Source organism: Pongo pygmaeus, chromosome 9 (genome assembly GCF_028885625.2).
Source record: "Pongo pygmaeus isolate AG05252 chromosome 9, NHGRI_mPonPyg2-v2.0_pri, whole genome shotgun sequence".
NCBI classification, from domain to species: domain Eukaryota; kingdom Metazoa; phylum Chordata; class Mammalia; order Primates; family Hominidae; genus Pongo; species Pongo pygmaeus.
In genome coordinates, this window is record NC_072382.2 from 57,499,131 (window position 1) to 57,526,783 (window position 27,653).

A 27,653-nucleotide genomic window follows, 5' to 3' on the forward strand; every position below is an offset into this window, starting at 1 on the left:
TAAGGTGGGAGAATCACTGGAGCCCAGGAGTTTGAGGCCACAGTGAGCCAAGGTTGTGCCACTGTACTCCGTCCACCTGGGTGACAAATCAAGCAAGACCCTATGTATTTCTAAAAAAAAAAAAAAAAAAAAAAAGTGAGATGTGTTGTAGTGAGAACATTTTGGGGCTGAGTTAGGCGATCTGGATTGTAATTCAGACTCTGCTATAAACCATGTGATTGCCAGTAAATACACAGGTGTTCTGGGCCATTTCTAACATAGAGGTTGGACTAGAGACTCCATGAGACACCTATCTGATATTATTACATTTTATAATCAGGTATATTTTTATAAACACAATAACAGTAAAATTTACATTTAACTCCATAGCAATTATGAATAGCATCTTTTGGGGCAGGTTATTAATTTTTATCCTCTTAGCCATCCAGCTAAACAGTTCTAATGGAACCATTGGTTTTCCAGGCCTACTTTCTTTCTCTGACTCTGATGTTCTGCGAAAATTTTTAAAAACTGTGGTGATTATTAAAGTTAAGCATGTAGCATCCTTTGAATATTCCTAACTCCTAATTCTAACCAGTTATAAATTTTATAACCAGCTATGTAAAGCCATCAAGAAATTTATATTTTCTACAATTGAAACAATATGTTATCTCCTGGGTAAAGAACAGCTTTCATGGAGGAATTGACTTTTTTTTTTTCTTGAGACGGAGTCTCGCTCTGTCACCCAGGCTGGAGTGCAATGGCGCGATCTCGGCTCACCGCAACCTCTGCCTCCCGGGTTCAAGCAGTTCTCCTGCCTCAGCCTCCCGAGTAGCTGGGATTACAGGCAATGCGCCATCCTGCCTGGGTAGTTTTGTATTTTTAGTAGAGATGGGGTTTCTCCATGTTGATCAGGCTGGTGTTGAACTCCCGACCTCAGGTGATCCACCCACCTCGGCCTCCCAAAGTGCTGGGATTACAGTCGTGAGCCATCGCGCCTGGCCAGGGATTGACTATCGATTCCATCATAACATACAGTAGTTGGTGTACACATGTTTCTAGACTGATGTCTCCTTATTTTCTTAATCTGGCCTAGATGATACAGTTTAAATGCAAGGAACAGATATGTTTTAAAGTGGCTTAATATTTTCTAAAGCTCTTGGCTTCAGAATTACAAATCTTGGCAAAATCTCTGATGTTGTATTTAAATGACAAGCTTCACTGTGGTGGATCATTCATTGGGGTGTAGCAGAATGACTGAGTTGGCTTGCAGTGTAATAAAATGGATATGCTTAGGATAAAAGAAACTCTTGTCCAGCTGCTTTCCATGAAGTTCAAACAATGAAGCAGCCTGGTGCCTTGTCTCAGATTCGGAATTGATGGGTGCATCCTGATGTGCTGCTGCTAGAGCTAAATATGACCATGTGATGCGAGGGGAAGTGCCAAATAGATCTTCTGGGTTATTAAATAGAATATAATGTAATCCAGCCTGGAGCTTTTTTTTTTTTTTCTCTTTTTAAAAATGTTTCTCCACTGGGCTACCCCTGTGGGGAACTGTCTTTTAAAATATTTCGTTAACAACACATCTTTTGATACCAGGGTCTATTGCAACTCCCTTTTGAAAGGTCTTGCCTGCTCAATGAGAAAAAGATCTGTGGTCACATACCTAAGAGAAAGGAAAATGTGCATCCACATAAAAACTTGTACACAGATGTTCACAGCAGCATTATTCATAATAGCCAAAAAGTAGAGACAATCCGAATATTCAGTTGATGAATATGAAAATAATGCATGGTATATCTATACAATGGAATATTATTCAGCCACAAAAAGGAAGGAAATATTGATACATGCTACAACATGAACTTTGAAAACATGCTAAGTGAAAGAAGCCAGATACAAAAGGCCACTGTATCTGTCAGTGTTCTACATGGAACCAGTAGGATTTATTTTAGGGGATTGATTATGGAGGCCTGAGAAGTCTGAAATTTCTCGGGCAGGCCAGCAGGCTGGAAAATCAGGCAGGAGTTCATGCTGTGGTCTTGAGATAGAACTCCTTTTCTTAGAAGCCTCGAGTTTTGCTCTTATGCCTTCATTGGCATGATTGGATGAGACCCATCCACATTATGGAGGGTAGTGTTCTTTACCTAAAGTCAACTGATGGTAGATATTATATCTACAAAATACCTTCACAGTAATGCTTAATGTTTGATTAAATAACTGGGTATTATAGCCTAGTCCAATTGACATATAAAATTAACCATCATAGCCACATATTATACGATTTCATTTATATGAAATGTCCAGAATTGGCAAATGCATAGAGACAGAATGTAGATTAGGGTTTGCCAGGGGCTGAGGGGAGACGAGAACGTGGAGTCATTGCTAAAGCTAAGAGATTTTTTGGGAGGATGATTAAAATGTTCTGGAATCAGATGGTGGTGTTGGTTATACTACTCTGTGGATGCAGTTGACCCTTCAACAACATAGGCTTGAACTGTGTGGACCCACTTATATGTGGATTTTTTTCCAATAAGTTTTTTTAAAATCTGTGACAACTTAAAAAAACCTGCAGATGAACATAGCCTAGAAATATTGAAAAGAATTAAGAAAAAAGTATATCATGATGCATAAAATGTATGTTAATTGACTATGTTATCAGTAAGGCTTCTGGTCAACTTTGAGTTGTTAGTAAAGTTTTTAGGGAGTCAAAAGTTATACATGGAATATTGTTGTTGTTGTTTTTAGGGAGTCAAAAGTTATACATGGAATATTGTTGTTGTTGTTGTTTTGAGACAGAGTTTTGCTCTTGTTGCCCAGGCTGGAGTACAGTGGTGCGATCTTAGCTCACTGCAACCTCCACCTCCTGGGTTCAAGCGATTCGCCTGCCTCAGCCTCCTGAGTAGCTGGGATTATAGGTGCATGCCATCACGCCCAGCTAATTTTTTGTATTTTTAGTAGAGATGGGATTTCATCATGTTCGTCAGGCTGGTCTCGAACTCCTGACCTCAGGTGATCTGCCTGCCTCAGCCTCCCGAAGTGCAGGGATTACAGGGGTGAGCCACCGCGCCCAGCCGGAATTTTTTCTTACTGCACAGGGTGGTGGCATGCCATGCTACCATGTTTAAAGGTCAACTGTATATCAAAAACCATTTAATTGTATACATTAAATGGATGAATTTTGTGGTATATGAATTATATCTCAAAGATTTTCTTTCTGAGACAGAGTCTTGCTCTGTCACCCAGGCTGGGGTACAGTGGCACAATCATGGCTCACTGCAGCCTCCACTTCCTGGGCTGAAGCCATCCTCCCACATCAGCTGTGTAGCTGGGACTACAGGCGTGCGTCACAATGTCCGGCTAATTTTTGTATATTTTGTAGAGATGGGGGTCTCAGTATGCTGCCCAGGCTAGTTTCGAACTCCTGGGCTCAATCAATCCTTCCACCTCAGCCTCCCAAAGTGTTGGGATTACAGACATGAGCCACCGTGCCTGGCCATTCAAAGATATTTCCAAAAATATAAAGATGATCTCTAGTGACCCAGTCTTTTTTTTTAGGTTGTGAACCTCAACTTTGTCTAAGAGTGTTTTAATATCTTATTGGTATTTGTGCTGGTGAGGTTTTTTTTGTTTTTGGTTTTGGTTTTTGGGTTTTTTTTGTTTTTGAGATAGGATCTTACTCTGTTGTTCAGGCTGGAGTGCCGTAGCACAACCACGGCTCACTGCAGCCTCGACCTCCCTGGCTGAGACAATCCACCTGTCTCAGCCTCCCGAGTAGCTGGGACCACAGGCATATGCCACTGTGCCCAGCTAATTTTTAAATTGTTTGGAGAGACAGGGTCTCCCTATATTGCTCAGGCTGGTCTCGAACTCCTGTGCTCAAGCGATCCTCTCAAATTAGCCTCCCAAAGTGCTGGAATTATGGGTGTGAGCCACTATGTCTGGCCTGAGTACATTTTTAAGCTACAGAGGATATAAGAAATTAATTGATTATGGCTCAGTTCATATAAACAAGATTAAGCCTCATTAGAGCAGTGCTGACCTTGCCTTACTGCTAGCTTTTTAAGTTGTTGAAGATCAACAAAATAGACGTTGTATAGATTTATTGAGTTTCTTTTGCATCATAAGGACAGGACAAGTACTGCAAAGTTGTTGGGTTAAATGTGAGACCAGCTTAAGTATCCTTAATGATTAGAGGTGTTTAAAAAGGCAGAATTTGAAATTGACATATAAATTGATGAGAATAGGTGTATACTTTGAAAAAAAGCTAAAAGTAGCCTCTGTTATTCTTTTCAAAGCAAATCTGAGTTCCTGAACACCACCTTCCTTGTTTTTCTGCCTTTCCTGTATTTTTGTTCCCTAAGTCAGTGTTTCTTTTCTTTTCTTTTTCTTTTTCTTTTTTTTTTTTTTTTTTTTTGAGACAGAGTTTCACTCTTCTCACCCAGGGTGGAGTACAATCACCCAGGCTGAAGTGCAGTGGTGCGATCTCGGCTCACTGCAACCCTTCACCTCCTGGGTTCAAGCAATTAATTCCTCAGCCTCCGGAGTAGCTGGGATTACAGGTGCCTGCCACCACACCTGGCTAATTTTTGTATTTTGATGGGGTTTCCCAAGTTGACCAGGCTGGTCTCAAACTCCTGACCTCAGGTGATCCACCTGCCTCAGCCTCCCAAAGTGCTGGGAATACAAGCGTGAGCCACCACACCCGGCCTCAATCAATGTTTTTAAAGAGCAGCACATATAGGGCCTGGATGTAAATGGTTTACAAATATACCATTTAAAATATTTCTACATTTTTTACAAATAAAATATTTTTTATTTTAATAGTATGTATTTTTTTTTTTTTTTTTCCAGATAGAGTCTTGCTCTGTTGGCCAGGCTGGAGTGCAGTGGCACGATCTCGGCTCACTGCAAGCTCTGCCTCCCGGGTTCACGCCATTCTCCTGCCTCAGCCTTCCGAGTAGCTGGGACTACAGGCGCCCACCACCACGCCCGGCTGATTTTTTTGTATTTTTAGTAGAGACGGGGTTTCACCGTGTTGGCCAGGATGGTCTCGATCTCCTGACCTCGTGATCCGCCTGCCTCGGCCTCCCAAAGTGCTGGGATTACAGGTGTGAGCCACCGTGCCTGGCTTAATAGTATGTATTTTTATATGAATTGGAAAAATATAACTAGTTGTTCAAGTCAGTCATTTTGTGGATATTATCGCTGAGATAAAGCTATAATAACGGCTCATGATGTTAGGTCTGTGTTTTTGTTTTTGTTTTTGTTTTTGTTTCAGACCGAGTCTCACTCTGTTGCCCAGGCTGGAATGCAGTGGCGTGATCTTGGCTCACTACAACCTCTGCCTCCTGGGTTCAAGTGATTCTCGTGCTTCAGCCTCCCAACTAGCTGGGACTACAGGCGTGAGCCACCATGCCTGGGTAATTTTTGTACTTTTAGTGGAGACAGGGTTTCACAGAGTTTGAGGCCAGGCTGGTCCAGAGTTCGAGGCCAGGCTGGTCTCGAACTCCTGACCTCAAGTGATCCGCCCGCCTTGTCCTCCCAAAGTTCTGGGATTACAGGCATGAACCACCGCACCTGGCCAACTCTGTATGTTTTTTTAAATTAGTAAGTAATGGTAGGGGTAGTATACCACAAAGGCAAAAATCATAAAGGTAGTATGCAAATGACTGAAGCTTACTGAACACTGCATTAAACTATGCCCCATTGACACTGATGTTTTCCCTTTTGGATACCAGTATTCAGTCAAGATCAGCTTTTTGGTTTGTCGTATCCCACTTTCTATCTCTTGCAGTCCCAGGTTAAGACGAAAGATATCTATCCCAAAATCATGTTAGATAGTGCTCAATGCTGGGTTATTTGGACAGCAAACCAGTCCTGTTTAAAATAAGTAACGCTAATATATGTATTTGCATTTTTCTTGGGGAAAACCTTGTATGGGGCTTTGATTTGTATGGGGCTTTGTAACTCTATGAGCTATATAATGGACAGGGACAGGAAATTTTTGTTTTTTGTTTATTGAGACAGAGTCTTGCTCTGTCACCAGGCTGGAGTGCAGTGGCGCAATTTTGGCTCACTGCAGCCTCTGACTCCCTGGTTCAAGCAATTCTCCTGCCTCATCCTCCCAAGTAGCTGGGTTTACAAGCAGGCACCACCACGCCCAGCTAATTTTTGTATTTTTAGTAGAGATAGAGTTTACCATGTTGGCCAGGATGGTCTCGATCTGCTGACCTTGTGATCCGCCTGCCTCGGCCTCCCAAAGTTCTGGGATTACAGGCGTAAGCCACTGCACCCAGCCCTTTTTTTTTTTTTTTTTAAAGAGATGAGTTCTCACCATGTTGTCCAGGCTGGCCTCTTAACTCTTGGGCTCAAGCGGTTCTCCTGCCTCAGCCTCCCAAAGTGCTAGGATTACAGGCTTGAGCCACTGCGCCTGGCCAGGAAAATCTTAAGTGTTGGTGAAAAAAAATCCACCTTCCTCTGCTTCCAAATCCCTTAATGGGATAGAGTGGAGTGAGTGTGTGCCTCTGCTTATGAGTTTTTGTATGTCTTAATTTGAATCATACTCATGGTGCCCTTTCCACAATGAAAACGTAAGATCCTTGTGATTAATGCCTATGTTTGTGGTTCTTTTCTTGTAAACAAGGGCAATTTTATATATATCTAGTTAGGATAGCAGTATTACTTCTCCTTTCTCCTCTCCCTTTCCTTCTCCCTTTTCTCTTTTAAATATTGAGCCCCTATCCACTATGGAAAGAGTCTAAAATTAAATTTACAAAGATATGGACTTTAAAGGATCTCATTGTGGCCTAGCCAAGGTGACTGGGAAAGAAATCTGGATGCTGTCTTGGGACTTCTCTCTATTAGGGATATGTCACTTCTCAGCATTGCTATCATGCAAGATTTTCAGGTTGGATTAGAGCCTGCTTCCTTGGCCAGCTGCTTTGTTGGCAGACTAATTTAGTTGGAACTTCCAGCCTGTTTCAAGATACGTCGTATTTGGCAGCCTTATAGTAAGCACATATCTTTTGGTTTTCCTCCAAGAATTTCATACATATTTGGGAATACTTTTTTGGTTCCTAAGTTGTTCCTAAGTTGTCTCAATTTGTTCTTGGACATGTTTCTTTTTCTGCTCGCCACAGCAACAGGTACGTTAGATGAGAATGCATCTGCCTAACAAAACAAAAAAAGAAGGATATTTTAAAAATCTTAATTTCCTGGATTTAATGTGGAATGGTCCTAGAGATGAATCATCCCTGGTCTGAATTTATTTTAGCTCTAAGTTCATCCTATTTCTCTCATAATAGGTACTTATAAAGTGGAAATATTTTTCCTTTTGTAGTTCAAATTAACATTACTTGAGTTTAGCAATTTCTTGATGTAGTTATATAAAAACTGAGGTCCAGAGACTTCATCTGTGCCAGGATAATGTAAGCTTTTTTTGGGTGTTATAGGAACCTGTCTAAAAAAGAGGTTGTGAGGGAAATTAACATTTAGTGAACATAAGAGCTACAGTTAAAGGTTCCTGGGAATTGGGCCTTTATTGCATAGATTTTTTGAAATGCTTTTTTGCTATGGTTTGCCCCTGGCCTTTGTGTGTGGTCAAAGTAAAACCTCAGTGTTTCCGTGTTCTAAGCAAAATAACACATGTAGCTATGAGTCCCTACTAGAAAATCATCTGGAGTAGTCAGAAGAGAAAATAGTTGTGAGGAGTAGTTTTTTCTGTTTGTTTGAAAAGTTGGACTTTGAAATGCTTCTTTCTAAGGCAGGCTATTTTTAAACTCAGAATTTTATACACTTACTTATAGATTGATTGATTAATTGAGACGGAGTTTTGCTCTGTTGTCCAGCCTGGAGTGCAGTGGCGCAATCTCGGCTCACTGCAACCTCTGCTTCCTGGCTTCAAGCCATTCTCCTGCCTCAGCCTCCTAAGCAGCTGGGATTACGGGTGTGCGCCACCATGCCCGGCTAATTTTTGTATTTTTAGTAGAGACGGAGTTTCACTATGTTGGCCAGGCTGGTTGCCAACTCCTGACCACAGGTAATCCTCCCACCTCAGCCTCCCAAAGTGTTGGGATTATAGGCGTGAGCCACCGTACCTGGCCTAAATCAGAATTTTTTTTTTTTTTTTTGAGACAGAGTCTTACTTTGTCGCTCGGGCTACAGTGCAGTGGCACAATCTCGGCTCACTGCAACCTCTGCCTCCCAGGTTCAAGCAATTCTTCTGCCTCAGCCTCCTGAGTAGCTGGGATTACAGGCACCTGCCACTACGCCCAGCTAATTTTTTGTATTTGTAGTAGGGATGGGGTTTCACCATGTTGGCCAGGCTGATCTCAAACTCCAGATCTCATGATTCACCCGCCTCTGCCTCCCAAAGTGCTGAGATTACAGGCATGAGACCCTGAGCCCAGCCTAAATCAGAATTTTAAAACACAAATAATGGATTTTTCTAAGTGGTGATTTCATTTAGTTACCCAGTCCAGGTTCTTTTTTGGAAAATAGCCTGAAAACAGTGTTTCTGTGAATTGTTCATTTATGCATTATTTTGGGATGTTACATAGAAACTTTGTACCCCAGAATCACCATACGTAATAAATATTTAGTCTGAAATTTTATAGCTCAGCTTTATTATGGGTTATATGATCTCTCAATTATTCAGAATAGGTTTCACAGTTAACATTTATACCTCTTATTACCTGGCACAGTGCCTTATACCTAATAATGTATTTTAAAAGTTGAATTGCTTGTAACTTTTACTGTTTTTGTTTTTAGAAAAGGTATAGTTTGGCAGTGGGGCCTCCAAAAAAAGACCCAAAAGTTAAAGGTGTCCAATCAGCAGCTGTACAAGCTTTTCTTAAAAGGAAAGAAGAGGAGCTGAGACGAAAAGGTATGTATCTATAGCCTTATTCTCAATTTTAAAGTATTCCATCTTCACATCTAGCTTGTACTAAACCAGTGGCTGTTTATAAAAACATAACAGGCCAACAGATTTGGGAGAGTGTGTGTGTATGTGTGTGTGCGTGTGTCCAGGTTAACTGACTGTATTCATGGCTTTACATATGTTATCTCGATCATTTATATAAACGTTTTCTTTTTTTCCTCCCCTTGAAGTAACAGCTTTTTGGGGGTTAGTAGCCATGTCTTCTAATTGGCCATAGTAAGTCCCCAATAAGAACTCCATTCTTTCTTTAATCTTGGTTCTGAAAGTGTTTCTACCCATTTTGTATTTTAATTTTTATTAACAGAATGCTATCTAAAAGGCTAAAATAGAGATAAGTTTTAAAGTCTTTATCTCGAATAGCTCTACTTCATGCAAATACAAAGCAACTGATTCAATATGTTTAAGTATTCATTGAATCATAATTAATAACAACTGCTAAGTGGATACTAATGTTCTCTTAACTTGGTAATGTATTTGGTTTGAAGTATTTTCTATATTTAAAGCTGAAAACCAAGTCTCCCACTTGCTTAGTCATATAGAAAAACCCATATGTCTCCCACTCATTATGTAAAGATGACTCAATTGATACTTGTTCAAATGACTTCCTCATTTGATTCCTAGATATCTTCAAACTGTAACCTGAACGTTGTGTTTTCACTTGAGCATACTGCAATCTTGAGATCTCGAAATAATAACATATTCTTGTTTTGTCCCTTTTAGCCTTAGAGGAGAAAAGGAGAAAAGAGGAACTAGTGAAAAAGCGAATTGAGCTCAAACATGACAAGAAAGCAAGAGCTATGGCCAAGAGGACAAAGGATAATTTTCATGGTTACAATGGGATTCCTATTGAGGAAAAGTCAAAGAAGAGGCAGGCAACAGAAAGCCATACCAGCCAAGGAACCGACCGAGAGTATGAAATGGAAGAAGAGAATGAATTCCTCGAGTACAATCACGCAGAGTCAGAGCAGGAGTATGAGGAAGAGCAAGAACCTCCCAAAGTTGAAAGCAAACCAAAGGTCCCCCTTAAAAGTGCCCCACCACCCATGAACTTCACTGATTTACTCAGGCTGGCTGAGAAAAAGCAGTTTGAACCAGTGGAAATCAAGGTAGTGAAGAAATCAGAAGAGCGACCTATGACTGCAGAAGAACTTAGGGAGCGAGAATTCCTTGAACGAAAGCATAGGAGAAAAAAACTTGAGACAGATGGAAAACTACCTCCAACTGTGTCCAAAAAGGCACCCTCTCAGAAAGAAAGTGTGGGCACAAAACTTAGCAAAGGTTCTGGAGACAGGCATCCTTCTTCTAAAGGAATGCCCCTTCCTCATGCTGAGAAGAAATCAAGACCCAACATGGCCAATGAGAAACACCTCGCTTTGTCTTCATCCAAATCCATGCCAGGAGAGAGGATCAAGGCAGGATCTGGCAATAGCTCCCAACCCTCACTTCGTGAGGGCCACGACAGACCTGTTTTCAATGGAGCTGGAAAGCCTCATTCCAGCACCTCTTCACCAAGTGTCCCAAAGACTTCTGCTAGCAGGACTCAGAAATCTGCTATTGAGCACAAAGCCAAAAAATCTCCGTCCCATCCTAGCCATTCCAGGCCTGGGCCCATGGTCACCCCACACAATAAGGCTAAGAGTCCAGGTGTCAGGCAGCCAGGCAGCAGCTCTAGCTCAGCCCCTGGGCAGCCCAGCACAGGGGTTGCTCGACCCACAGTTAGTTCTGGCCCTGTGCCTAGGCGCCAGAATGGCAGCTCCAGCTCAGGACCTGAGCGATCAATCAGTGGGTCCAAGAAGCCAACCAATGACTCAAATCCCTCTAGGCGGACAGTCAGTGGTACATGTGGCCCTGGACAACCTGCAAGCAGCTCAAGTGGCCCTGGGCGACCCATCAGTGGTTCAGGTAGTTCTGCAAGACCCTTGGGCAGCTCTCGTGGCCCTGGCCGGCCTGTGAGCAGTCCACATGAACTTCGACGACCAGTGTTTGGCTCAGGCCCCCTGGGGCGGTCTGTCAGTGGCCCTGGGAGATCCATAAGTGGCTCAATTCCAGCTGGACGGACTGTCAGTAGTTCAGTCCCAGGAAGACCAGTGAGCAGCTTGGGACCTGGGCAAACAGTTAGTAGCTCAGGTCCCACTATAAAGCCTAAGTGCACTGTTGTCTCCGAAACAATTTCTTCTAAGAATATTATTAGCCGGTCCAGCAATGGACAGATGAATGGAATGAAGCCTCCCCTATCTGGCTACAGATCTGTCCAAGGTAAAATTTCCCCTCACCCTAAAGAGTATATATTTGTCATTAGGAAATTGGAAAGAGTTTTTATATTATCAGGGACCCTTTGAACCCCTCATGTGCTGTCCTTTAATATACTGTAGTGTTGATAGAATCTTGATGTTTTATCTGCCCTGTGGTTGAGAGTTCCTTGTTGTTTTGTTTTTGAGACAGGGTCTTGCTCTGTTGCCCAGGCACAATCACAGGCTCAAGCAGTTCTCCCACCTTAGCTTCCCAGGTAGCTGGGACTATAGGCGTGTGCCACCATGCCTGGCTTTTTATTTTTTTTATAGAGATGGGGTCTCAATATGTTGCCTATACTAGTTTCTAACTCCTGGGCTCAGAGATCCGCCTTCCTCAGCTTCCCAAAGTGCTGGGATTACAGGCATGAGTCACTATTCCCTGCTGAGAGTTCCTTTAATGATCATGACTTGGAAAGGTCTTTAGAAAGAGACTTGTCTAGGATCTCTGTGTTCACCCTTGAAATGTCCCCAAGTGTGATAAACTTAGCTTTGTGATTTGTGAACATTCAGGGTGAATGTACGTGACTTACATATGTATGCTACAATGGATGAATTAATCTACTTTTTCCTGAGGACTAAAGAGACCTGTCTTCAAGGATCAGAGTGTAATTGGAAGCTTATTCAGCAGATATTTTTTGGGCACCCATTATGTGCCAGGAACTGTTTTTAGATTGTACTTGTGTTTCTGCTTGTTATAATGGTTAGTATCAAGGTCCTAAACACTGATCCTTCAGGAATCTACTGTCCCAAGGTATCTGATCATTGGTGGCACCTGCTAGCTGCTAGGTCGTACCTGCTTTATGCTAATAGGCATTTATTAAAGCACTTGTTAGGCTCCATGGAGAATATAAAAAGGAACCAATGATTGAATTACTTGTTTTAAATTTCCTAGTTCAACTAGACCATTGATTCTTAACAAGGGCAGTTTTGCCCTCCAGGGGACTTTTGGCAATTGTCACAACTGGGGATGGGGGATGCCACTGGCGTCTACTGAATAGAGGACAGGGATGCTGCTGACAAACAATGCATGGGATAGCCCCCTGACAACAAAAAATTATCTGGTCCGAAATGTCATTGAGCTAAGGTTGAGAAACTAAGCTAGGGAGACAAGCCATGCATATTAAAAACAACCGTAGAAGAACAAAAGAAGTGTCTGTAATCAAAAACTAGAAAGTAGTTGTTCCCAGATCCTGGGCTGTTGGTCAATGCCTGTCTTTTGCAAAGTTTTTATCAGTCTTTTGGTAAAATGACAAAACTAAGGACAATGTAGTGAGTTTTTCCTACAGTCAAACTTACTTAGTTTGAACAAATAATTCTGAGAGTCATTCATACTTCATTCAACTTTAAATTTTTAAATGAAATTGTGATTATAGTAGATGTTAGTTGCTACTTTTGGTGTCTTGGCAAAAGTTAATGATTCTGTGGAGGTTTGTAAATTGTATTTATTTTTAGAAATTTTACTGATTTTGGCCGGACGCGGTGGCTCACGCCTGTAATCCCAGCACTTTGGGAGGCCAAGGCAGACAGATCACCTGAGGTCGGGAGTTCGAGACCAGCCTGACCAACGTGGAGAAACCCCATCTCTACTAAAAATACAAAATTAGCCAGGCGTGGTGGCACATGCCTATAATCCCAGCTACTTGGGAGGCTGAGGCAGGAGAATTGCTTGAACCTGGGAGGCAGAAGTTGCAGTGAGCTGAGATCGCACCATTGCACTCCAGCCTAGGCAATGAGTGAAACTGTCTCAAAAAAAAAAAAAAAAAGAAATTTTACTGATCTTATAAATTCAGAAATATTGGCACTACTAAGCTAGAAAATGTAACAAGGTATTTCCGGTAAGCCCTGGGATAAAACAGGAGTTCTGTTCCTTCTGGATACCATGACACAGCAAGGATGATGGCTCCGTGCTCAGGGCCAGCCTGCTTGCTCTGGTTTTAAAGGATACCATCTTAATGATGACTCACAATTTCAGTTTACATAGAACTGCATTGGAACTATTTTAAGTTGTAATATTCTCATAAATAATGGTTTCTTAGGTCCTCAAAGGCTTCCCTTCCCTACTGGTTACAAAAGGCAGCGAGAATATGAAGAGGAAGATGACGATGATGATGAATATGACTCTGAAATGGAAGATTTTATCGAAGATGAAGGAGAGCCTCAGGAAGAAATATCCAAGCACATTAGAGAAATCTTTGGTTATGACCGAAAAAAGTAAGACTAAAGAAGATTCAGATAACTATGACATCCTTTTTTTATTTTGAATAATTCATGTCATAGGGTAATAAACTAATAGTGGAGGCACTGAATACAATTCTTAATTAGGAACCCTTGGGTGATTGTTATTTTAAATAAATGTACTCTTTTAGCACTAAATATTTTATATTTAATTCAAAATAGTTTCTGTAGTTATTTGCATGAGGAACAAAAAATAACCCTTTTAAATCGTTATAAGATATATATTTAGTGAGATGGAAGCAGCTTAGTGTAGTAGAAGTAGATTGGCTCTTGAAAGAACAAGCTGTATGTTCTTGGTCAGTCTGTTAACCCAACTGCTTCAATTTCCTGTGGTCTAAAGTCTTTCCCCACCTCATGATGGTCATGAAGCTCAAATTAGATTATTATATATAAAATAATTTTCATACATATTGTGCTTTCAAATTTTAATATAAATTATCAAGTCAGTGTAGGTGAGTGAGTTGAGGAAGCGCTGTAGGATTGGTACCTTCATGAACATTAGCTTCAGAATAGTTGCCCTCTGAGGGTAATAAGGGCTTATCTAAAACTTGTCTTTACTTCAGAAACCTATCCATCCTCCACTCCCCTCACTCGCTGCCAAGCAAGGAGTAATTCTAAATGTGTGCTTGATTTAGTTTTAAAGGAGATATTGATTTTTTAAATGAGAGGACATAGTTCCTTTAGAAAATTGAAGTTTTCTCTTTTTATCATTTTGATTTCCTTTTATCAGATACAAAGATGAAAGTGACTATGCCTTACGTTACATGGAAAGTAGTTGGAAAGAGCAGCAGAAGGAAGAAGCAAAGAGGTAAGCATAAAATTTAACACACTTGTACAAAAATGTCCTAAAAATTCCTTTCTGCTTACTGCTACAGTTGCACCATTGGGAACTGGGGCTTTGGGCCAGAGAATTCTGGATTCCAATCCCGTTTACTAGCTGTAGGGCCTTAGACAAATTCCTTAACAGTTCTGTTTTTCACTGGTTTTTGTTTTTTTCTTTTTTAACAGAGATGGGGTCTCACTATGTTGACCAGACTAGTCTCAAACCCCTGGCCTCAAGTGATCCTCCCATCTCAGCCTCCCAAAGTGCTGGGATTACAGGCATGAGCCACTGCACTGGACCATCACTGTTTTTTTTGTTTGTTTTGTTTTTAAGAGATGGGGTCTTGCTTTGTTATCCAGGCTGGTCCCAAAGTCCTGGGCTCAAGCAATCCTCCTGCCTTAGCCTCACAAAGTTTTGGGATTATAGGTGTGAGCCACCATGCCCAGCCTATTTTCTTTTGTAAAATGAGAATATACTGTTTTACTCATTTAAGTATAATGAGGATGAAGACATGTACAAGATGCCTAGTGCAGTGCCTCACATGTGTGGATACACAGTAAATGTTAGATGCTTTCCCTAATCCTGTTGTAGCAAATTCTTGCTTTTCTTTCTGCACAGACACATCTCAATCTTGGTAACCTGTAACATTGCTGGCCTCAGGGATGTAGGTATATTAGATTTCCTCTGATTTCTGTTTGGCTATCTGATAGTAAGCTAATGATACTTTTTCTATTGGGGTAAAAAGTAATTACTTTGTTTATTGTTGTTGTTTTTTTTTTCTTAAGAGACAGGGTCTTGCTCTGTTGCCGAGGCTGGAGTGCGGTGGCATGATCGCGGCTCACTGCAACCCCCGCCTCCCAGGTTCAAGCGATTCTTCTGCCTCAGCTTCCCAAGTAGCTGGGACTACAGGTGTGCGCTACCACGCCCAGCTAATTTTTGTAATTTTTAGTAGAGATGGGGTTTCACTATATGTTGGCCAGGCTGGTCTCAAACTCCTGACCTCAGGTGATCCGCCTGGCTCGGCTTCCCAAAGTGCTGTGATTGCAGGTGTGAGCCACTGTGCCCGGCCATAATGTTATTATAGGTAAATAATTCACCTCAGTCTCAAGCCAGAATACTAAATCTTTTTCTCCCTCTTGCCCATAAAATTTCAAACTAAAGTGTTGGAAGAGAACAAGAATAGAATGTTAGTTAATGAATAAATGCTTGTTTATTTTTAAAAGCTATTGAGATAAACCTATATTTTATTATTTTAATGGAAATATTAAGGTTTTTGTGGTGTGTGAGTTCTTTTTCCCACTACAATTTGGGTCTGTGGCCCCTGGTAAAAAATTATCCCTGCTAGTTTGTTTTCAGTGGTAAAGCCTTGAGGCATTTTGACAGCATCAGCACAATCCATGTGAGCTCCCAGTTGGAAATTTCATTCTTTTTAAGGAAAGTGGTCATCTCATGTATATTGACAAATACCCTTTAAAAATTCTTTGGCAGCTTAAGACTGGGTATGCAAGAGGACTTAGAGGAAATGAGACGTGAAGAAGAAGAAATGCAACGTCGAAGGGCCAAGAAGCTGAAGAGGCGTTAGCTGCTGCTTTTATTTTTGTGAAATTCTAGAGCTGCTCTGCTGCAAGGATTTCCTGCCTTCAGACTGAAGAAGCCCCCTTATCATTTTAGGTTTATACTTGGGTACTCAAGGAGAAGGAATGCATACTGTCATTTGCAGGCTGTCATTTGAGCATAAAATATTTTCAGATATTTTCCAGGGTGAAATCTGTAATGCAGATGATATAATGCCCACTTGTGCTCTTATGAAGTTAACTGTTCACAGATGCCAGCCTTGATCCTGATGAGCTATGCACTCTAATGTGGGGCCACTCACCAGTCAGCCAATCTTTTATTGTTCCTTTGCTACTTTGAAAGGAAAAAAAAAGGTTGTCTCTTGATTTCTATAATTCTTCTGCTGATCTGTGAGTAGGGCACTGCCCTGCTCCCAATCAAACTTAGTCTTTTTATGAGAAACCTGGACCTTCCATGAATGTTGCCAGCAATAAAGTGACTTGTCCTAATCTATGGATTGAGAACTTGAAAATGTAGAGTAGAATTTATAACTATCATATGGATGTCATCCTGTGACTTTGAAGTACAAAGCAGAATAAATTCTGTATTCACGGATTGGATGCTGAGCATTCTTACTCATTAATTTAGGTGGCTAGGAATTAATGAAAAAATTTTCAAGTTAAAATACAGGTTATAACAGTATAATATTCTTTTCTAAGTTTTCCTTTCAGATTTACTGTTATGTTGGCTTTAGTGTAAGACAAGGTCACTGTGCTGATTGATTTTTATCTAAAAAAAATTCATTTTTATATCAAAGAAAAAATATTTTATTCAAACATTAGATTTGAAAGAGTAATAGTTTATAAAATAAGGAAGTAACATGTGAGGCTCTCCCCTCCCCCATCATAAAGATATTTTGAAATCCCAAGGTGCTCTCGTACCTCTTGAAATTAATGACTTCATTTTTTAGCTTGAATTTGTTAGCAAATATTAATGGCAGAAAACCAAAAACTAAATTTATGGTATCGAGAGCACCACCTTCTCTTTTTGCCCATATTGCACTTTGATTTCAAACTATGCACTGTGAAGAGATTTTTTTCCCCAGGTAGGAAGGGATGTTCCCTGTTATCGTTATCTTACTGAGCTGTGGAAACTCATTTTTACCCTTTTTAAAGTCATAAATATGGACTTAATATCCCTTAACCTTCAAGTCCAAGCAGTTCCAATCAGGCTGACTTAGGATCATGCTAGAAGGAAGCCAAGTCTCAAGAACTGTCAGCAACAGAAAATGAGATATGATGCTAGAGAGCATTTGTCCTTGACTGTAAGTACGGAGGCTTAGGGGAAGTGAGACATAAGCTTGTAGGAATAATAAATGTTCTACAATAAACGTTCTGGCTATCTTAAGCCATTGTATGGGCAGGATTAGGAAGTAGGAGGGATTGTCCTACAACAGGCCCTTACACTTCAACGGCCCAAATATTTTGGTTTATTCCTTTTTATCCATAAAGTCTTCTTCAAGTTTGGGTATTATAGATTACCATTGTTAGCCTCCCTTGATGGGACCATATGAGCCAGGCTTTTAAGATGGACTCATTTTGAATTGAGTTTCAAACTTTGAAAGTGCAAGGATTTAATTTTTAAGTTGAATCCCGTGAAAGGTGTCATCATCACTAGGAATAACACCCTTTGTAACTACATATAGAACTGTTACAATGGTAGCAGAAAATCCTATTGATTTCATCTCACCCATCTCAGATACCTTTAGTGAAATTAAGGGTAGTGTGATGTCCCATGTAATAAAACAGGCTTAGAACATCAATTCCTCTGCTGCCATTTATGTGCTTTTATTCCCCCTTCAAAAATTTTTTATTGGATATATATTTTTTTCAATATTCAGACTCTGAAATCTGTCATTACAATCAAGTGCGTGTCACAGCCGAAAGATTTCTGGTGGCTTAAAGTTTACTAGCAGTAAATTTATGATACGGTACAGTTCTTTGTACAGAAAGGCACCATTATGTTAGAATAAATTTCCAGAACTTAGTGGGAAGAATCAGGTTTTAACCTTGTGTGTCTGTTACTTCTGAGTGCATTTCTATAATATAAATGTTGATTTGCATCAACATTATAAAAGAGCACTTCTGTGGCTCATTTAAAAGAAAAAAAAGATTAAGTCTTTTAAATTTTGGCCTTGTTTCCAACCCTGTCTTCCATGTTGTTTTTCTGCACTTCCTGACCACTCTTAGAAAAAGCTCACAAACCTTTGAAGAAACTGGAGTAGGCTGTTATTTCATTAAGTTTACAAATTAAATGCTTGATTTTTAATGTATTCTCTACTGTTTTGAGTTTTGGATTTTCTTAATTCAACATTTGAAGATGTGCCTTTTGGGTAATGTTAATCACGAATGTAATATTTCATGATTGTAATAATGTTACATGATCATGGGTGTGGCATTCTCTAACAAATGATGTGAAAGGAAAGTAGTTTTCATAAAACTCATGGCTCTGATTGCACAGTCCCACTTGCTTTTGATATTGCTATGTCAAAGCAAAGGGCACTTCTTTTAAGGCTACTTTCAGAACTTTGTATTTTCGCTAAACTATAAATGCAGTTGTGTCCAGTTGGAGGCCAGGGTACCACATGTCACAGGCAGCCTTACGTGTGTGCCGTGAAAAGGTTCAAAGATCGTTAACAAAAAAGTAAGTCTGGCCGGGCATGGTGGCTCAAGCCTGTAATCCCAGCACTTTGGGAGGCCGAGGTGGGCGGATCACTTGAGACCAGGAGTTCGAGACCAGCCTGGCCAACATGGTGAGACCCTGTCTCTACTAAAAATAAAAAAATTAGCCAGGTGCGGTGGCGCGCACCTGTAATCCCAGCTACCGGGGAGGCTGAGGCAGGAGAATCGCTAGAACCTGGGAGGCGGAGGTTGCAGTCAGCCAAGATGGCACCAGTGCACTCCAGCCTGGGTGACAGAGCGAGACTCCATCTCAAAAAAAAAAAAATGTGGGAACTCAAATTTTCATTTTTAATGTAATCCCCAAGATTTTCTCCAAGAAATAAATTGTTGTTTTGTATTTTGTAACTTAAAAGCAGCTATTGGTAAATTTCTGAGATATAGCAGGAGACCAAAACATGTTTGGAAAGAGAATAAATATATGAAGAGAGACTGGTTGTTTTATTTTCAATGTATTGAATATATTAGACTACTATTTATTTTCTGAGTGGATGTGATTAAATATTCAGACATTTAGTGTATGATTAAGAGTGAGATAGAGATTTCTTTGGAGTTATTAAATCCATCCTGTCTTTTACATAATGGACAAATCAAGTTAAAAAAATTTTTAGATAGCTTAGCTTGTTTTCTGGTGCTGTTGACCTGCAAGAGAATATACTTTTGCACATACAGGTGAAAGTTTTGCAATTTATGTATACAAGAAATTGTAGGCATTAAAAATATTTTATTGATATTTTTGCTGGTTTGCATTTATTGATTAAAACTTTGAGATATTCTTTATCTCATCACCCTGAACATTTTTCCAGCTAGAAACCTCGGTATACTCATCACACTTCAGAGATACAGTTTGCCTATTGCACATACTCCTCTGCTTATTCTCCCTTACACATTCATGTCTGCTCTAACATGATAGAGCTTCTCTCCCCCTACCAGCTTAGAGAACTGTTCTGCTCTCTGACACCCATGTTAGGAGAACTGTTAGGTGGTCAGAGCAATGGAATCTTTTAGTGGCTCAAGTTTTGGAAGTTTACTCAAATGGAGGGAGGAGGACACAGCTGGGTATATGGTTCCTCTTGTCAAAATGAGCAGGGTCCTATCTCATGATAAAAACAGCTTGAAATGGCTGAGAAGAGGAGTCCTTAGAAATGTATATGAAGCAGGCTGGGCACAGTGGCTCACACCTGTAATCCCAGCACTTTGGGAGTTAGAAGCAGGTGGATCACTTGAGGCTGGGAGTTCGAGACCAGCCTGGCCAACATGGCAAAACCCCGTCTCTACTAAAAATATAAAAATGTAGCGTGCGTTGTAATCCCTGCTACTCGGGGCTGAGGCATAAGAATCACTTGAACCTGGGAGGTGGAGGTTGCAGTGAGCTGAGATTGCACCACTGCACTCTATCCTGGGTGACAGAACGAGACAGTCTCAAAAAAAAATGTATTATGAGGCAAATGGGCACAGCTATACAGCCAGAGGATGTAAGTACTTAACTCACTGGAAAGTGTTGAGTCTAAATCACATCATAAATAGAAGATGCTAGTATCCTAGAGTCAGAAATTACTAAAGTTTTGCTTATGGATTTTGAATTTATTTTCTTTCCATTAAAAAAAGGTAATCCATTCATTGCAAAGAGCCACTTACAAATAGTTAAGCAAACTTCCCAAATAACAAAATGTTTTCTATGTAAACAAAAGATCTGCTTTTCTGGAAAAGGTATATTTCTTTTGAATACTGGAACTGTATCAGTCATCCTCAGAATGGCTACAGTTCCATACAATTTGTTTTTAAAGTATTTACTCCTGTTAGGTCTCTCTCAGGCTCCCATCTTTTCAGTAGTCATGAGAAAGAATTACCAGGCAACTTCCTGGGTTTTCTTTTTTCTTTTTTGTTTGAGACAAGGTCTTGCTTTGTCACCCAGGCTGGAGTGCAGTGGCGCAATCTCAGCTCACTGTAACCCCCACCTCCCAGGTTCAAGCAATTCTCCTGCCTCAGCCTCCCAAGTAGCTAGGATTACCAGTGCCCACCACCACACCTGGCTAATTTTTGTATTTTTAGTAGATAACGGGGTTTCACCATGTTGGCCAAGCGGGTCTCGAACTCCTGACCTCAAGTGATCTGCCTGCCTCGGCCTCCCAAAGTGCTGGGATTACAGGCGTGAGCCACCACACCTGGCCAAATCCAGTGTCTTGAAATGGAGCCACCACGCCTGGCCTAACTTCTTGGGTTTTCAGGTGAGGGAGACATTTAAACAGCAAGATCTTGGATATCCCACAGTCTCTTGTTTGGCTCTTTTCCTTGGCACATGAAAGTGTGAAGGGAGAAGGCCTGGATCTTAATCTTGACTCTGCAGCCCAGGGCTGTGTGTACTGGCAAGATAAACATGCCCCTCAACTTCATTTTTGCCATTTTGTAAGATGAGGCTAATAGCTTCAGAAGGTTATTTTAAGGATTAGGATAATTATACTTAAGTATTTAACCCTAATATTAAAAATGAGGTTCTTACCCCACATGGTATACGCTTAGGGTTCTTTTTTTTTTCTTTTGAGACTGAGTCTCACTCTGTTGCCCAGGCTGGAGTGCAGTGGCCAATCTCAGCTTACTGCAACCACTGCCTCCCGAGTAGCTGGGACTACAGACGTGCCACCACACCACGCCCTAGCTAATTTTTTGTATTTTTAGTAGAGACGGGGTTTCACCATGTTGGCGAGGCTGGTCTTGAACTCCTGACCCTAGATGATCCACCTGCCTTGGCCTCCCAAAGTGCTGAGATCACACGTGTGAGCCATCACACCAGGCAGAACTAGGTATCTTAATGCCAGTCTTAGAGACCATGTAGCAGAAGGACCCAATTGTCTCCCATCCACTCAACTACTTCCCCACCCTCTGTCTCTCTGTTACAAGCTAACAGAATACTAAGTCTTCGTTCATCTTAAAAAGTGCGGTAATGCTGGGCGCGTTGGCTCACGCCTGTAATCCCAGCACTTTGGGAGGCCGAGGCTGGCAGATCACGAGGTCAGGAGATCGAGACCATCCTGGATAACACAGTGAAACTCCATCTCTACTAAAAATACAAAAAAATAGCCAGGCATGGTGGCAGGCGCCTGTAGTCCCAGCTACTCAGGAGGCTGAGGCAGGAGAATGGCGTGAACCCGGGAGGCGGAGCTTGCAGTGAGCCGAGATCGCGCCACTGCACTCCAGCCTGAGCGACAGAGCGAGACTCCGTCTCAAAAAAAAAAAAAAAAAAAAAAGTGCGGTAACTTCTTAACATAAAATATGACAAAATAATGTGCAATTACTTTATGCGAAACCAACAACAGGAACTGTACAGCTGGTCAGGTGGGCTTCACAGCTGCATTACTTCACCAGGATCATCCTTGCTTACTTCCACTGGGGTCTGTGGGGAAAAAAGAAAGTGTGTGTCATGTGGGCCTAGTGGTTTCTAGTGTGGGGGCTTAGGCATTTGGCCTCCCAGGCAAGGACTGGGAGGGGAGGTTACCTCCAATTCTGTCTCACCTAATGCCTCTGATCCTGGATGCAAGGGGAGCTTAGCACTGGGGAGCTGACAAGAGGCAGAGAAAAGACAGAAATTCCAAGGTCTAGCAGGAGGAGAGAGGAAAGAGACATCTGCCACCAGATCCCTTTTACAGACTAGTGTTTACTTGTGGAAGAGAGAAGTTTGGATTTCTGAAGTGGACTGATCCTTAGGAAATGGCATCAAAGACTGGGCATGCAAAATGTCCATTAGCACAACAGAGACAAGGCTGCCCAACTCAGAAAGCTTTGACTCTGGGCCTTAAAGATCACGTGAAAGAAAATGGGAACCCTTCCAACAGCTACAGTAACTTTAAAAAAATAATAAAAGTATTTGTTTCTAATGTTACTAGAGTTGGATTTTCATGCTTAGTTTGTTTTTGGGGGCGGGAATACATTTCAAAGTAGGAATAGAGAACAAAGTTGAAGGTACACTTACCCCTCCTGGGGGATATTTATATCCCTTCCACATGGTTCCTGCAATGAGAAGCATCCATAAGACAACAATCATCATGAGGCTTCTTTCTCAGCTGGTGGTGTGCCCAAGAAGAAACAAGTGCTTCTGGAAGGTGCAGTGCTCTATTCCCTGAGTGGTAGGAATCCAGATGGTGGATGGCCCAGCATGGCAGCTCCTCACTAAGGAGCTTCGTGGCCTAGTCTGAATTGAAGTGGCTCCTCATGGCCATTTAGGGGGGCAGAGCTCAGACACCAATTATGATATCAGCTCCTGTAACCTTGGCAACCCAGTCAGCATGACCACCTATGGGATGGTTGGCCAGGATGCTAGATGCATTGGGTTAAAGAAAATGTATCAAAAGGGCCCTGTGCTCTGGTGTGTCTGTGATTTGGACCTAGCTGGCATCATACTCATTAACTCATCACCTGCCAAAATGTTTAACTATTGGCTTTGTGCAATCAGATGCTATGCAAAAGAAAAAAAGCCTGGATTCATTAAGATAATTAGCTGGCTAGATATGCCATGAGCAAATAACTTCATATGCTATTGTCAGGCTGTTCAAAAAAGAAATCTTGCATTTTATAAAATGGTACAGTTAAACTCTCATCATGTAGGGTGAGCCTATTTACAACTTTCCTGAGAAGGGAAGAGAAGGAAGATGGGGAAGATCGGCTGTCTGTTTACTCATTTCGCAGCTGGAGAAAGCGAGGCACAGAATAGTTTAAGCGGTCTGGTCAGGACTGCCACAAAGTTCTGACTGCTTTGGGCTAATGCATTCACAGAAATCCTGGGGCAGATGGAGATAAAAACTCCAACCATCAAGTCCTGCTCTTAGTATACCTGGGGCTGGGGCTAAACACCCCTAACTTCTGGAGTAGCTTCCAAAAAACTTTCTGCTCCTGTAATCAGTATATTATTAAAACTCTCTGAGTTAAGTTTCTCTAACAATAGGAACAGCTCTGAAAAAAAAACCAGGTCTGAATGAAATGGGGTGAAACGTAAGAAACCCAGGAGATGGTCTGCTAAAAGGGATACTGCCATTAGTGTTTCCTGTAGGCAGGCTGGTCTAGTGGAATGAGTATGGGAGGCTATTAAGTCCAGAGACAGAGATCTGTGCTCGCATCCCACCTTTACCAACAAGCTACTGTGTGTGGCCTCGGGTAAATAGTTGAGGTCACTGTCACCAGTAAATCTTTGTTGATTGGTTCATTATTTGCTTGTTGTTAAGTTAGTATTTTACTAAAAGCTAATTTTTGAGCTTTACATTAATTCCCAAATATAATCTTCACAAAAATAGTGATATCTCCTGTTGTACAGAAGAAACTTTGAAACTGAGGTTCAGAGAAAGTAATTAAACTTTCCCAAGGTCACAAAGCTAGAAAGTCACAAAGTTAGGACCTAAACTCAAGTTCAATGTTAACTCCAGTTTCAGGATCTGCCAAAAGGGACATTAAAAATGCTGGTCCTGGCAAGGCATGGTGGCTTATGCCTGCAATCTCAGCACTCTGGGAGGCCAAGGCTGGAGGACCACTTGAGGCCTGAAGTTCAAGACCAGCCTGGGCAACATAGTGAGACCCTGTCTCTACAAAAAATAAAAAACAATTAGCCAGGCATGGTGGCATGTGCCTGAGGATCAGCTACCCAAGAAGCTGAGATGGGAAGACTGCTTGCACCTCACTCCAGCCTGGGTGGCAGAGCAAGACCTGTCTCAGAAAAAAAAAAAAAAGAATGCTATCAATAGTATAATACATTACAGTGTTGTGAGGAGAAAAATAATAGATGGGAACAGTCTTCAAAACAACACCTATGAGACATGGTTATTAATAGACAACTTTGGCCTGCTGTCCTCAGCAGTACTCACCAAATCATTTCCCCTTCCACAGTTTATTATAATTTTCCAGAGGAATAAACACTCTCCACTGAGACTTCAGGGTGCTACCAAGTACTTTGGAAAGGGAGGAATCCAGCCCACCAGACCTGACCACCCACTTACTGCAGCAGATCTTCATCTAAAGCCCGCCTCCTCAGTTGTGTCTTGCTCTCCTGAACAGGCCACCTCTCCTGCCACTTCAGAGTTGGAGGCTGAATCAGAAAGAAAATTTGAGGGCAGAGATGGCTCTACTCATTGGCCCAGTGGGTAACCGCCTCTGTGTGGTGACCAGAAGGGCTGCTAAAAGGTCCCACCAATCCCTACCGTCCCCCTTCCTACCAGTAACCACTGATCCACTTGGCCTGAAATCCACAAGTCAAATACGGTCTCCAGCAGACCCCTTGCAAATTCCATAGTGCTTTGAAACAAGTACAGCTATATATGCAAGGGAGGGGGAAACAAAAAAAGACTTAAAAGGATGCCTTGGCTGGGCGCAGTGGCTCACGCCTGTAATCCCAGCACTTTGGGGGGCCGAGGCAGGCGGATCACGAGGTCAGGAGATCTAGACCATCCTGGCTAACACGGTGAAACCCCGTCTCTACTAAAAATACAAAAAATTAGCCAAGCATGGTGGTGGGAGCCTGTAGTCCCAGCTACTCGGGAGGCTGAGGCAGGAGAATGGCGTGAACCCAGGAGGCAGAGCTTGCAGTGAGCCGACATCGCGCCACCGCACTCCAGCCTGGGCGACAGAGCAAGACGCCATCTCAAAAAAAAAAAAAAAAAAAAAAAAAAAAAAGGATGTCCCCAGCCAGGCACGGTGGCTCATGCCTGTAATCCCAGCCCTTTGGGAGGCCAAGGTGGGTGGATCACCTGAGGTCGGGACTTTGAGACCAGCCTGACCAACATGGAGAAACCCCGCTTCTACCAAAAACACAAAATTAGCCAGGCGTGGTGGTGCATGCCTGTAATCCCAGCTGCTCGGGAGGCTGAGGCAGGAGAATCGCTTGAGCCTGAGAGGCGGAGGTTGCGGTGAGCCGAGATCGCACCAATGCACTCCAGCCTGGGCAACAAGAGCGAAACTCCATCTCAAAAAATAATAATAATAATAAATAAAAAATAAAAAAGGATGTCCCTAGTGGGATGGGAAGTAGCCTGGTAGCCTGGGACACTAACTTTGTTCCTATCACATTCTGACTTCCAGTTAGTGGTGAGACCTCAACTATCTTTCCCATTTGGTCAGAAAACCCAGATAGGAAGATGAGCCAGCACCAGGACTGACACCAGGGATTTACAGGCAGAGCCATTACTTACCATCAACTCTGGAAATGTGCCCATGTAACATGCAAGTCCAACAAAAAACATCCAGCCAAGCACAATCATGATCAAACGTAAAACAATTTCTAAGATACAATTGCACAGTGAAAGACTATTCACCAAGATCTTGGAAAAGGAGTGTGCTCATGAAACCTTCAGTTGGTAGAGGTCTCGCATGTCTGTTCGAGTCCTTGGCTCCAAAGGATCCACAACTCCCTAGTGGAGAAGCTGAACTCTAGTAGGGCATTGTGACATCATTGGTCATATGGCCCAGACTCAAGACACACCAGAGACACTGCCCCCAGACCAGAAGATGAGCAGCAAACAGCAACACTATGAAGTAGGCATTATTGTTAACCCCATTTCACTAATCAGAAAACTGAGGCTTAGACTAGAGCCTAAGTGACCCGCACTACAGCACATAGCTGATGCTCCAGATCAGGTCCAAGACTTAGGACTCAGCTGCCTCTTGGGCAGCTGGGCTCTTTACACTACAGGCAGAGATTTGAAAAGGTGTTTTGCTGCTAGGTGTATGACATGTGAATGAAACAAACTGAATTATAGGTAAATGAGACAGATGTCTCTATTTCTGTCCCTGCAAAACCTCCTCTCCCCATGTCAAGGGGTTCCTCAGCATGATGGTATACCCACATCTTCATCACCTTGGATTAGTTCCTCTCCATTGATTCTCTTTTCTTGGCCATCATGAAGCCACAGGTACCCCTGTCCTTTCCTCAAAAAAACTTCCAGATGATACTGCGGCTCCTTCCCTGTCTTATTTCTTAATTTCATTTTATGACCAAACTTCCTAAACAAGTGGTCCACACTCAAAGCTTTTTCCAATCTATGCCTCTCTTCCATGCATTACATTCTGACTTCTAGCCCCACCCCACTATTAGACACCCTCTCAGGGTCACCAAACATCTTTTTTGCTTTTCTGCTACAACATCATGGACACTTAATGTATTTTTCATCTCTAGAATTTTTTTTTTTTTGAGACAGAGTCTTGCTCCATCGCCCAGGCTGGAGTGCAATGGTGCGATCTCAGCTCACTGCAACCTCTGCCTCCTGGGCTCAAGTGATTCTCCTGCCTCAGCCTCCCGAGTAGCTGGGATTACAGGTACCCGCCACCACGCCTGGCTAATTTTTGTATTTTTAGTAGAGATGGGGTTTCACCATGTTGGCCAGGCTGGTCTCGAACTCCTGACCTCAGGTGATCCAGCCACCTCAGCCTCCCAAAGTCCTGGGATTACAGGCATGAGCCACCGTGCCTGGCCTGTTGTGATATTTCCTGCTTCTTTAAATGTCTTACAACTTTTGATTAGATGTTGAACATAGTAAATTTTAGTGCCGAGTGCTGGATTTTGTTGTATTCAACAGTGTTAAATTCTATTCTAAGGTGCACTTAAGTTACTTGCGATCAGTTTGATTCTTCTGAGGCTTGTTTTAAGCTTTATGATAGGCCATGAGCAGCCTTTACTCTAGGGTTGATATCCCCACTGCTGAGTTAATGACCACTTTCTCTGAGCACCTTCTCTGAGGCTGATTGTATTAGAGCTTTTTTTTTTTGAGACAGAGCTTTGCTCTGTTGCCCAAGCTGGAGTGCAATGGCGTGATCTCGGCTCACCGCAACCTCCGCCTCCCAGGTTCAAGTGATTCTCCTGCCTCAGCCTCCTGAGTAGCTGGGATCATAGGCATGCGCCACCACGCCTGGCTAATTTTGTATTTTTAGTAGAGACAGTGTTTCTCCATGTTGAGTAGTCTGATCTCAAACTCCTGACCTCGGGTGATCTGCCCGTCTGGGTCTCCCAAAGTGCTGGGATTACAGGCGTGAGCCACTGTGCCCGGCATAGATCTTTCAAATCTGTGGAATGTTCCACAATTCCCTGCCCTTCAGGAACTCCAAGAAGTGTTTGGCCTACT

The 27,653-nt window shown here is 42.1% G+C and overlaps 2 protein-coding genes across 3 annotated transcripts in view; one reads left to right on the top strand and one right to left on the bottom strand.

Annotated features, from left to right (window-relative positions):
• Positions 1–19,294, top strand: part of SPTY2D1 (SPT2 chromatin protein domain containing 1) — a 28,399-nt gene extending 9,105 nt beyond the window's left edge. Inside the window, exons 2-6 of the mRNA XM_054437766.2 lie at positions 8,752–8,866; positions 9,641–11,176; positions 13,248–13,422; positions 14,177–14,254; positions 15,758–19,294. Of these exons, the coding sequence (XP_054293741.1) occupies positions 8,752–8,866; positions 9,641–11,176; positions 13,248–13,422; positions 14,177–14,254; positions 15,758–15,851 (1,998 nt within the window). The 3' untranslated portion in view covers positions 15,852–19,294. The remainder of the gene's footprint in view (positions 1–8,751; positions 8,867–9,640; positions 11,177–13,247; positions 13,423–14,176; positions 14,255–15,757) is intronic.
• MISFA (mitochondrial sheath formation associated) lies at positions 1,504–26,738 on the bottom strand. Of its 2 annotated transcripts, none has more exons than XM_063671107.1 (5): positions 25,728–26,738; positions 24,540–24,628; positions 22,529–22,566; positions 21,855–21,952; positions 1,504–7,152 (listed from the first exon to the last, which is right to left on the bottom strand). In XM_063671107.1, exons 1-3 carry the CDS (start codon positions 25,794–25,796, stop codon positions 22,545–22,547), a joined length of 180 nt encoding a protein of 59 aa, XP_063527177.1. In that variant the 5' UTR covers positions 25,797–26,738; the 3' UTR covers positions 1,504–7,152; positions 21,855–21,952; positions 22,529–22,544. The 2 variants fall into 2 exon arrangements, with proteins under 2 accessions (XP_063527177.1, XP_063527176.1); XM_063671106.1 differs by lacking the exon at positions 1,504–7,152 and adding an exon at positions 15,461–16,475.
• Between the last annotated feature and the right edge of the window lie 915 nt (positions 26,739–27,653).